At 52.0% G+C, this 12,810-nt stretch overlaps 1 protein-coding gene across 1 annotated transcript in view; it reads right to left on the bottom strand.

Annotated features, from left to right (window-relative positions):
- The window catches only part of LOC122363811, a 78,988-nt gene that overhangs the window by 48,951 nt on the left and 17,227 nt on the right, over positions 1–12,810 (bottom strand). Inside the window, exons 11-12 of the mRNA XM_043333538.1 lie at positions 4,759–4,888; positions 1,952–3,078 (exon numbers count right to left, since the gene is read on the bottom strand). Coding sequence (XP_043189473.1) covers positions 1,952–3,078; positions 4,759–4,888 — 1,257 coding nt within the window. The remainder of the gene's footprint in view (positions 1–1,951; positions 3,079–4,758; positions 4,889–12,810) is intronic.

Here is a 12,810-nt window from a genome sequence, read left to right as displayed (position 1 = left end):
TGCGCGCATCTGACCGACACATCTATCCGCCAGTTCCGTGTGCCGAGATAATAACACTGCCGGCGCCGCGCGTACAATCATCGTGCCGCAGTAATTTGTCATCAGACGGCCGGGATTAGGTTGTGCCGGTTCGGCGCCGCGGTGGCCAGTCCTCCATTGCAGCGGCAGTGCCGGCTGCCCCAGCTAACGACCTGTCCATCCCGCCAGTATAAATAGCCCGCTCCGGCAGCGACACGGCGTAGTAAGTTCGGCGGAAAAAAGTCCGTCGATGGTGACATTGATTAGCAATTAAGGAAATTCAATGAAGAAGCACGGAAGAGAAATGAACTTTCGGAAGACTTCGGAAGTCGAGACGTTCCGTTTATCAACAAGTGTCGTGATTAATGGCACAGCCTTAGATGCCTAGCAAGATGAGCCAGGCTTAACCGCGGCCTTTGACATCCATTCCGGCAAATGACCGAAGACCGAAGATCATCACCGCCACATTAATACATAACACTCGGCTGAAGAAAAATAGCCCTCAATACCCGGATGACGCCGACCGCAGTCCGCAGATCAGCGGTATCACTGACATGTTATTTGGCACGACCAGGCAGCCCGACGGAGGAAACCCCGATCCGGGGCTTCGACATGGTCCCGCCGCTGCGACCCTCTGAGGCTGGCGTCACCCAGCCACAAAGGCTGATGAAAATGGCCCACACGCCGCCATGACACCGGCGAAGAAGGACCAGGGTGGGCGCGGTAAATGGACACAGGCACAGGGCGGGGCCGCAGCAAAAACCGCTCCAGTTTTCTGGATACCGTAGAGCAAACTATCCTGATCCCGAAAGAGCACCATCTAACACTACCAGGTTCTAATCGCGTCCAAAAATTCCATAATACAGCCGGCAAATGAGCTGAACAAGTGGTTACCACGATTTCAAGACACCGAATCATACTATAGATCGGACTCAATACGGCAAATCCCACAGGATACATACCAGACTTCCTAAATCTGCTAAACCAGGCGTCCAATATGTTTACCACTATGTTTCAGCGAGTCGCTATCGACAAAGCACACACCGCTCACACCGGGGAGATTTGTGAAGTACTATAACATAAAACTTCGTGCCAACATCAGACTGAATCGTGCTTGTTCATTCAAGCGTCCCGAGATCCATCGGCATGACACGTATTAGTCGGTGCGACGCTCGAAAAGCCAATTACAGTCAAGTTTCGAGAAATCCCTCGCCATCACCAATGGCATCCAATGAACTGCGAGGGCAAGATGGAGCCTACTATAATACCTGAACGCCGAACGGTTATCAATGAAGTCATCTGCCCAACTCATCAGCAGTAAATGACAAATTCCGGAACACATAGAGGAAAGAAGGATTGGTTCAACGGTTTTCTTGAAATGTGTCAGTGTTATATTTCTTTATTCTTTCAGCACTTTTTCATGCAAGAAAGATTAAACGAAGGAACGCATTGACCGATGTCTAAAGGTTCATAAGGACATCATTGAGGTTCGGCTCGCCGGTTCAAAAGAACGTAAAATGTGACGTAATACCCCACATTATTCCGGCTAAATGATATCAAGACATTCCAGCTATCTAAAAATAGGTAAACATATCTTTGAAAGCCGGAATGGAGTATGCAATGCACCTCCCTTGCACATCTCGCGCTAGTTGCTTTTCGTGGAACAATCCCAGCTGCCTATTCAGTGTTCAATGACGACTTGGCAGCAATTGGGACATCGCGCAGTGCGGCCTTAGGTCGACAAAGGCGGGTATCAGGGACATTATTACCGTAAGTCGTCGGCAGGATGATATGGAAACGTATGTTTTTACCTTGGCGGCGGAGTACGGACTAAAAAGGGACATCCTTGCCTCGATTAGCGGCGAAGGGCTGTGAGGGACGGACGTCATTAGCTTACCTTGATCTGTAGAGGTGGACAATAGCACGTCCTCACCTTGCTCGGCGCTGGCGTCGTCGGGCGTCCCCAGCAGCCGCTCGGCGCGCTCCAGGTCGCCGGCTCGCTCGGACGGCTCCAGAGCGTCCCGCATACCCTCGCCGTAGGTGGCTGACGAGCGCGCCGTGGTCGGCGTGGTATCGGCCGTGGTGTCGGCCGCAGTAGAGATGGTCTCCGTGTCTGCCGAGCCGCCGTCGGCCACGGGTCTCCGCCGCACCACCACCTCCCGCCGGCTGGAGGAGGGCTCGGGCGCGGCAGACTCCGGCCGCCGGGACGGTACCTTCCTCCGGCGGGTGACCGTCTGGACGGCGGCGCTCCGCGGACGCCGCTCCTGCTCCGGCACGGCTCGCCGCCGTGTCACCGTCACCGTCCTCTCGGGCGAGCGGCTGGTCTGGACGGCACGGTGGGCGCGGCGCGGCGACCCGGGCACCTGTCGGCGTGTGACCGTCACCGTGCGCCGCGGCGCAGTCGAGGTGGTCTGAGTGGCCGAGTCGGACGGAGCCGAGACCCGGGTGCGCCGGGTGAACACCTGTACGGCGTCCGTCGGCCCGCCGGAGGTCGTCTGCGTGCTGACGTCCGAGCCCAGCACACGGCTGCGCCGGGTGACCACCTGGACGGTGCCGCCGGTCGGGCTCAGCTCGCATTGACTGGCGCGATCGCTGCGCCGCCGGCTGCTGGTTCGACTGCTGGTCTGGGTGGTGGTCTGAGTGGTGGTTTCCTGGCTGCTAACGGCGCGCCGCCGGCTCTCCGTCACTGTACTGGCCACTCGCCGCTGGCCGCTGGAGCGGGTGTCTGCGCGCCGGCTGACCGGGCCGCTCTCGGAGTCAGTGGCCGTCGCCGCGCCCGCCTCCTCGGGCAGGTCAGAGAACCGCTCCAGCCGGCGGCTGTACTGCTGGTGGCGGCGGTCCATGTCATTCAGCTGCGCCTCGATCTGGCGGCGGCGCCGCTGCAGAGTCTCCCGGATCCGGGCGTAGGCCGAGCTGGGCTCTGGCGGATCGTCCGAGTCGTCTGATGGGGAGCTGCGGCCCTCGACTCCGCGGCGCCGGCCGGCCCTCGCGCCCGCCGCGGAGCCGTCCTCGCTCCAGCTACAGTCGTCCAGCTCCACAGTGGTGCCCCCAAGCAGCATCCTGGGACGGAGAAACGAACCGTCACCGCCGCACAGTCCCCGGCGTCAACACTCACCCGCGCCGACCGCACCGGCACGCTAGGCAAATTCCCGGCTGTCCACAAATAGTATTACACATGGCGAGGTCCTTCCAAGAGAAACGCTAATCGATGGGCGTTCGTGGAAGGCCTACTATAGAAGCCTTACCATGATGCGACGCCACAGCTCTGGTAATGACGGCCGATTAACGACAACACATCAACAAACCAATGCAGCTAAAGTATGATGAGAATATTCTATAGGGTAGTGTGGGGTAATTTGAACATATTTTTACGTCTTCTCCGTTGTACCAAATTCCAGCTCAACCCTGGATGAAGAAAAACTGTTTCAGTAGCGCATGTGTCACTTGCTTTCACCATGCAAGCCTCATTTTTGGACGAGCCGAGCATACCTTGAATAGCATAACATCACTTCTCCACCAAGTCACGGTGTGTTCAAATTGCCCCACCGTGGGGTAATTTGAACATACTGCCTTTACCTGCCATAAAAACGATAGTCTCGCCAGCACCGATGTTGTTTGACCCATAAACGAATAGGCAGAGCAATTCTAAACATACCTTCACTTGAAAAATCAACACAACAACAAAAATAACAGTTGCAGAGTATCAATATCTACACGCTGCACACCGGTCAGTTGACAGAATTCGCCTCTCTTCAATTAACAGAACGTCTATCATCTCCGTTCGATAAAAACTTTACCAAACCGCTTACTTCATCTGTTATAGTGGTGCCAATCGGAACCTGGACATTCGGAGTTCCGATTCTTTATAATGTCAAATTCGAAATTGATTGCACAAAGGTATAGTAGTCTGGACAACATTGGACGATGGCCTGCCACACTTAAGCATTTTTATCAAGTAATCGTGCGTAGCATTGATTGGCGAATGGAAAGCTGTTAAGCTCTCAATATCATGAACACTTTTCGGCTGGTAAAATTACATGATAAGCAATATAAATGACGGTTTTGAGTGTTGATAGCTGCATAATTTTCGGATATATTTGGACAAATAGTTGACTTTAACATTTTTGGACGGAAAATCAACGAAAATGCCGGACATTAGACGGATATTAGAAGTAAATTTTCTAAAACTGGCATCACTTATCTGCTACTGCTTTGGGTCAAAAATATTGGCAAAAAAAAAGCTGGGAGCGTTGTTTTTTTTCGGAGCTATCCCTGTCTTCATTGAAATTCTCACACTATGTTCAAATTACCCCACGCTAAAAGTTATTTTGCCATTTTTAAAAACACGGTTCAAAAGCGAATTTCTTGGATTGAAGGCACTGATTAGGTCATTGTACAACAAAAGCCGTTGCGTATTAGGCGCTAGCAATGCAAGATTCTGCGCTGCAATGAAGTTGGAATGACGTGTTGTTAGGCGTTTATCCTTGCGAAATTGATTTTTTACACTGTGCGTCAACATCTTCATTCCCTGTCCCTGAAACTCTAAACCCCGTTCATATGATAGCCCTTTTAGTTACGATAATTTCTCTCATTGGTCTTATTTCATGCCACTTATGGATTTTCCGTAATTTTGTGTTATTCACACTATGTTCAAATTGCCCCACATGTTCAAATTACCCCACCCTACCCTACCAGCCACCCACGTAACCCACCAGCCCGCGCAGCCAGCGCAGCACTGACCTCTCGAGGCGGCCCAGCTTGGTGATCTCATGCTGCAGCTGTTGGACATGCTTCTGACGATGCTCTCCGACCAGGGACCCCAGACGGCGACTGGCCTCTCCGCTGGTCGACCGGCAGTGTCTCTGGCCTCCTGGGAAAGGACACGTTACAGAGGGTCAGACGGATCACAGCGAGACTCTGAGAGTCGGACAAGTCTCAAGTCTCAAGAGTCGCATAATTTTCGCCCACAGATCTAACAGAAAGTCATCATGGAGGTTGGATACGCCGCAGTAAAAATTTCGGGGAAGGGGGGCAGGCAGATTGCTATGGACCCGTCATAGTCACATGAAAGAAGGGATGATCGTCAGATGTTTAAAATCGTAATGGAAGGCGTTATTGAAGTAGTAATTGAATCGTTGAAAGGAATAAATGATCGTCAGATGTTTTAAATAGTACTGAAAAGCGCTATTGAAGTTGTAATTGAAGTACTAATTCAATCGCATTGCACTTTTAGTCGCATGGCCATACCTCAAGCTGATAACCACACCAAAGGACATCATATAACAGCGTTGCACACAGCGCTCGCAGACAGTCTCGCGGCAGACAGCATATGTACATATGTATAATGATCTACTTGTAAGATGTACAAAAACGTGATAAAAAGACCCGTCTACTACTTTGTAAATAACATAATGTTCTGGTGTTTCAAAGCGCGCACCAAAGTGCGAACTGCAGAGTGACGCTAAAAGAAAACGAGGAGAGCGCCGTTCAAGAAAAAGACAAATCGTCGCCCAGACGGGTGTCTTTACGTCTTATTATCGTGAGTCGCTTCAGAAGTTCCAGGGTCACTGAACGGTTCGGCTCAGTGTCAGATGATCGGCAGCGGTAATAATAACACAGTGCAGCTTCGGTCTCACTACTGGAGGCACAGATCAAAAACGAAATCAAAACGACCTGATCCAACTTAGACTAGGAAACGAACTGAAACGGAAAAGCGTCTACAGCTGAAATAACGCCCACATTGTGAAGCTTCACGAACTGAACCTAGTCGTTGCACTACTGCAGCTCCTATGCAGTAGTGACGACTCGGTAGGTATGTACTTCCTACTTTGACCAACTTCAGAACTGGTAACAAATTTCTGCTCGAGGTGTTTGCAGCTGCGGACGTCATCGGGGTTTTTGGGCGCCCGGACTACAGTGGTCATCGGCGTGTGGACGTCATCATATCTTTGAACGTACAAGTGGAGAACATCGAAACCGGAACTATTACAGGATAAATAAACCTGAGCGTCTCAGAGGTCAAGGGAATACTAGAGATTACTATTTAATCTTAGCACCGTACCATCTATCCTGTCCAGACCTGCAGCTACAAAGCCCGACAGCTGTCCGCCGGGGTAGCTGCCTAGTGTGACAGCTGTCCCAAAGAACAGCTATGTGATGTAATAACTGCCCCCTGACCAACTGCCTGATGTAGCAGTTATCCTCTGGGCAGCCCCTAGGTCCTACCGCTGTGTCGTTGAACAGCTGGACGTCTTCATCTGACTGAGTCTCAGTCCAATAGTCGGAGAGACGCGAAGATCGATCGACAGTCGACACTGATGACCGTCAGGCACGATACTCCGTTAAAATGCGAACCTCTGGTGAGGCCCAGCCAAAAGTTGCAAGTTTCTCACTAGTGGACGCATCACTGACTATCAACACTAGCACAGATTAGGACGTCATGTCATGTCAACACCTAACCATCGTTTGCGCTCTTATAAGGTAAAATCTGTCCCCCTTCGCATCGCATACGAAGGGCGTGCGGCAGAAAAAAGTCTGCTAGTAGAGTAGAGCACAAATCTCAGTTTCCGAACCTCTGGCTAAGCGCCAAACACTGCAGTCGATGGCCGCGAGTGAAGAACGACCCCCACGCGTCAGCGATTTTCGACGGAGGCCGGTGGCCAAAAACAGCACCCGACGCAGATAGACCGGCGCCCAGCTTAATGGACATGCAAAAACGTGATGCGATGTGGAATCCAATCGACTGAACTGAAGTGTCTGAAGATGGGTGTTTTGCGGCTGAGGCGGCCCCGACATGGTATATGACCTTGGGCTTATCCAAGGCCGGGCTCTGAATAACGATAAGCTGTGTCTGCCGTAAGAAAGACAGCGCACGCTGTACGTATAGTTGCATAAGCCACATACCGAGGTGGCATTAGAACTCGGCAAGGACCAAGCAAAAACCCAGACCTCAGAACAGAGTACGGCCACTGACAAGATGTTCCAGACCAAATACTGGCAGGTACAGGACAAAGACATGTTGGTATATGACCGGCACTTTATCTAGTTCCTTGTAACGCCGAACACGAGTCCGGAACATCACGGTACGACGAGCAACGGAGGATGAAATCTCGGCCATTTCGATGCTGTACCATTCCCTGGTGTCAAGCGTAACTGAAATATGACGACAGCGCATAAATAAGAAGGTACCGCTGCAGTGCCCAAACTTTCAACTAAGGCAGCAGCGCACTTATTGCGCTTCTGAAAAGTAGGCCACTTTTATTTACGTTGGCACTTCAGTTGCATGTGTTTGGTAGGCGGAATTAATCCGGAAGCCGACATTGAGCATTTCCTGAGAGGAAAGCCAGGTCAGATCTTGTTCAATGCCGGTAGTGTATGCCCGACTAGTTGATCGCCGCGACTATCCCGGCCGCTACTGAGGGGGCTATAATACATATAGCTATGTGAGAATGAAATAGCTGCGTGAAATGCTGTGCAGAATCACGGTAATGAACAAAAAAAGGAAAAACAAGAACTTCGAAGAGTCAAACCTGCTGCTCCCATTGAACTTCGCATCGCATTTCGTGATCAAATCCTGCACGCGATCGAGGCGAACCACTCAATTCGAACGAGCCACACAATGTCAACAGTCGACGCCAGCTGTCCCAGGGTAAACTGTAGGGCGGTCCAAATTCGATACGAAATATGCAAATTATACAGACTTCAAGCGTTGCTGGAAATAAATAACTCCACTGACCATTTATGCGAAATCAAAGGTCTAAGTAAATAATCAGACTAACGTTATATGACGGATGAGAAACGAAGCCCAATGGGCGCAAAATGACCTCGTAGTCGGCGCGCCCCTAACTCCCAACAAACAAACAAAGAAACGAAGCCCCAATTGCTGGCGAAATCTGCTTGAAGCGGCGTCGTTCTAATAAACATCTTTTCCCGATCTTAGACAACTATTCAAGTGTTCTCCCGCACTGTAAACAAGAATCGTAATTCCTTAGCAGCAGACCAGTAAACCCGTTTACGGGAACTGACCCTCGCCAAGAGCACTAAAAAAGAAACCAAGCGGCGAAACCTGCACCGTAATATCCTAAAATACTCTCGCCTCTCTTCCATTCCCCGATGATGCACTTACGTGGCAACAATTGTCATTTCAGAGCTCCATAACTCCAATTTAGGAGGTAACAGCGAGCGTGTTTACTGGTTCAAAAAGAAAAGGCTTTGCAAGCTCTTAATCCCAGCGGTGCTAGCCCTCTCTCCCTCCTCCCCTGTGACGTTAGCGCAGCTCGGGCTGTCAGTCCCGTCATAACTCAATACGCGCTTTATTATCAGACATAACACTAGTGGTATGAAGGGCCCTACCCGATATATGAAGGACGTGAGGAGAGGGGGCGGGGAGGTCTGTGAAGTGGGGAGGGGTGGGTCCACTGGGACAGAGCGGGAGGCTCGGCGTTCACTGAGACTGGAAAGAGCGGATGCGAGAGCGATACTGGAGAGCGTGGGAGTGGGCATAGGGAGAAGCAGGTTCAGGGGGAACCGGGGCCGATACATGGGTGGAGAAACGAGCAGAAGGATGGACGGACGGGTGGACGGGACAGACAGCGAGGGACAGGATAAAATTATATGAGAGAGCGGCGAGTGGCGAAAACTGGCCGGCTCTCAGACTAGAGCCCCGTGAAATGAGCTCGGCGACGGCCACAATTGTGGAGACCGCAGCCGACAGTCTTCAGCCCACAGTTAGCTCACAGCAGAAAGCCGCAGCACACCGCTGCAGCTCACACTGAACGGACAAAGCAGCGACGCATCGATGTCCGATGCTAGCCACTTAGCTCTATGTGACAGCTCCCCGAAGTCCGAGCTATGAGCTAGATCGACAACTTCCCCGAGCTACGAGCTAGAAAAACTCCGGTGAGCTCCGAGCTAAGCCCTTGAGCTACAAGCTAGTTAGAAAGCTACCTGAGCTACAAGCTGTCACTACCTGGCAGTCCCCTGAGCTACAAGCTGAAGCTACCTGACAGTCCCTTGAGCTACAAGCTGCAGCTGCCTGACAGTCCCCTAAGCTCCGAGCTGCAGTAGCTCTCTCCGCCGGTCGCCCGGGGACTCGGAGCTGCAGCAGCCCTCTCTGATACTTCCCCCGGACACGGAGCTGCAGCAGCCCCCTCTGACGGTCCCCTGAGTTCAGTACCACAGCAGCCCCCTCTGACAGTCCCCTGAGTTCAGTGCCGCGGCAGCCCTCTCTGACGGCCGCTCAGCCCGCCGGAAGCCCGGGGCGGCGCCGGCGGCCCCGGTGGCACCAGCCCGGAGAGGCCGGCCGCCTCTAATGTCCGGTATAATGCCCGGGACGGCGTCTAACGCACGCCAACGGCCGACACAACTTCTCCGGCGAGCCGCCCCCCGAGCCGACATCCGCCGTAACGACGCCCCGGTCACGAATAAATTCCACCCAAATGTTTGCACGACTGACCTCAGCCTCAAATTGCCAGCTTAGCAGAGCATATCTGCCCGGCGCGGGACGACCACAGTAAAACGGGATTTAATTTCAGAGGAATATTTTCCTTCTCGGACTCTGGTGAAGAAGATGACGCGGCGCGTATATTTGATACCAGCCCGGTCCAAGAGATAATTGGTGCCGCAACTCGTAGAAACGGGGCGCGAACTGCTCGTGCAGAGCGAAAATACAGTAACTAAGACATTGATCCAAAAACTATCAGTAAAAAGTGTTCACTTCTGAACGCAGAAATAATGAACCAGAAATGAACGTGGTTTTATAAGCACTGCAGTGTTATCTCAGCATGAATGCCGTTTCAGTCGAAAAAGCAAACACTGTAAGCTATCAGCTAAATGGGAAATGACAGCACGCCATTACCAGTGTAGTGCTCAGCAAAGCCAATTTCCGGATAACGAGCTAATCGGCGACCCTTCAAAGCGTCGACTACTTCACAATATCAGCTGAACGTTCCCAATCACACCCAACATTCACCATCCAATAATCACATTACTCCGTGTAATATCACGTCAGTCTGAGTGCCGCGGTGGACCGAGGGAGGCCAGGCCGGTCCGCGGTGGCCGCCGGGCCAGGGTCGGTCTGGGTATATGTCCAGGTCCACGGATTCCGGCGGCTCCGCGACACATGAGTGACACCTCTGGGGCGGTCCGAGCCCCGCCGCCACAGACCAGAGCGAGAGCCGCTGTCAGTGTGAGTGTGAGAGCCGGCGAGAGGGGACGGGAGAGTGGGGTGCTACTGTGGACAACGAGCATCAGCGTGCGCTGTCGATGTCATACACGAAGAAATGGACAGCTGGATGACGGAAGAGTACAAACGTGAAATACCATCGGCATGGCGTTACAGAAATACTGTAGGATCGCACTGTGACACCACGGAGAGAGAGAGAGAGAGAGAGAGAGAGAGAGAGAGAGAGAGAGAGAGAGAGAGAGAGAGAGAGAGAGAGAGAGAAAGAGAGCATGCGCATGGGCGTGCGTACGTGCGAAGTCAGAATATCTCAGGCTAACCCGGGATGCCCCGCAATAAGCTCATTAATTACTATGGCCACCCGGAGAGACAGCGGTAAGGTCTCCCAATGGCTTGAGCATAATTGCTCAGGGGACGCATTGCATAATTGCTTAGCTGCGCTGCTCCGACATAGCCAGGCGACGACACAACTGTTTGTACACCGGCTCACAGTGGAAACGTAACGAACTTCGCATCACTTCAGCTTCACAACATACCGCGCTGATTGAGAAGTGACCACTGATCAAAAAAATAACCAGGCAAGTTCCAACCATGAACTCACAAGCCAAACAGCATCCACGGCATGATCTCGTGCATCATCAGAACATGGACGGGCGATTGAAACGATTGACTAAAATACAGGGTGTCCCATAAGTTCGTTCTCACATTATATTTGCATGTGAAACAGAGTACATTGCGTTTTGATATATTTATGACCCCTCATTGTGCTCCCCAGTTAATAGGCAAACACATGAATACATGCTGCGGCATGCCAACTGGCAGGTTTGGCTGCTTAGCAGGCTTGAAGTTAGCCCAGACTGAATTGACGTGCGCCGTGAGCTCCTCGAGGCTGGAACAGCACTTCGCTTCGACGAGCCTCAAGTTCAGTATAACCATCGAATTTTTATGAAATTTTGATCCGATGAGTTGCCTGGCATGTGATCTTGCCACAAACGCCTGTCACAGTCACCTTGCACTGCCTTTAAGCTTTGCTTGACCTGTGCACTGATGCACTGTCTTGCCTGAAGCTGGGCCTACGACCTTCCGGATGCCATTTTCTTCTCTATAAATGTGTTCATACTCGCGGTTCGAGCTCAGCTTGAAGGCTGAAACTCCTAGATGTTCTTGGGAAAGCATTCTGCTTCCCAAAACTGTTTCTGGAGTACCAATCGGAACCTGGTCAGCGTCTGGACGCCTATAACCTCACAATACCGTGACCCTGGCCTTTTGCATATGAACATAACGGGACGGAACGGAGGCCTCCTCCTTCGCCCTTATGGGGTTGTTTTCGGGTTTGGACGGGTGTTTCATCTCGAACGTGGACTAGTTAGTCCAGATGACCTGATTGACGTCCTCAGCCCTCTAGTTTTTTAGCCTCAGGCATAACGAAACTCATGTTTGGCCATTTTAAGACGTTTTTGACTGTTTTGAGCCCTCCGGTAAGCAAAGCTTAAGTACCGTTGAGTTATGTACCCCGAAAGAATACTCTTAGACAGCTGGTAATCCATCCTGAAAAGTCTGCTTACCAACTTTCTAGCCCTTTGACCTTTTTGATGGCCACTTTGGCGCCACACAGTTTTGGCCACATGGCTCACTCCTGAGGGCTGACTGGAAAGAGAATAAACTTGCAGTGATTGACTCCCGATAAATCATCGGCGTCACTTGCTAACTGTGCGTCCAGTTAGCGATGGACATTGGCTACAGACTGGTAGGCCTCAATCACCCTCAATCGTCGAGAATGGTCACGTGCTGGCTAAATACCGAGACGTACCCGTATCGGAGACCTTAATGTTGCGGCGTTACCCGTCTTTGTAGGAAGCGGGCTCTCTAGCAAAAACTATTTTGTCTACAGAAATTAGTTACTGTGGAGCATATTGCTACCAGCCATGGCAACCACGTAAGCTCAGTTACGAACCAATTTCAGCGTGCCTTTAAGCAAGAGAGCCTATAAACGTAAAATTTAGGTGAGAACGAACTTATGGGACACCCTGTAGTACAGTAAGCCATTACAGTGATCGTGTCGCACTATACAGGGAGCGATGCGCCTATTTTAATCTTGACACGCGTATTCTCTGAACTATTCGGCACTTGTCTAAGCGCCGAGGGATATCGCGGCAGCTGAGTGTCATTGAAGCTCCCTGTTTCCGGCAGCACAGATGTCCTGTAAAGTCTCAGGCGGTCTCTTCCGAGGGTGGTTGAGCTGGATCCCCGGCCGCTCAGACGCACAATTAACCAGACAACGCAGCAGGAAACGGTGGATGGGCCCAGCAGTTACTGCAGCCACTCCGGCAACTACAATCGCTACTGCCACTACAGCCACTATGCACACTACGAGTCTCCAGTCATTGAGGCCACCACGGCCACCCTCCAAGCCGAGCAGGATCACAAAGGTTCCGACGACCATAACCTGTGGGCACCGGAACCACCCTGGGAGCCTCTCCGTTCCTCTCTCTCTCTCCCGCCGGGGCGGGTCTGTCAGGCGTTCTCACCACAATCGGCCCTCGTCCGGCCGTAAGAAGAGGGTCAGCGACCAACAGGCTCGCCCGGCGGGAGTTTCCGCAGTGCTCCGACGA

The sequence above is a fragment of the Amphibalanus amphitrite genome, unplaced genomic scaffold (assembly GCF_019059575.1).
Source record: "Amphibalanus amphitrite isolate SeventyFive unplaced genomic scaffold, NRLGWU_Aamphi_draft 000640F_arrow, whole genome shotgun sequence".
Classification (NCBI taxonomy): domain Eukaryota; kingdom Metazoa; phylum Arthropoda; class Thecostraca; order Balanomorpha; family Balanidae; genus Amphibalanus; species Amphibalanus amphitrite.
Note: the sequence above shows the minus strand (reverse complement) of the source record. Positions and strands in the feature narration are given on the sequence as shown.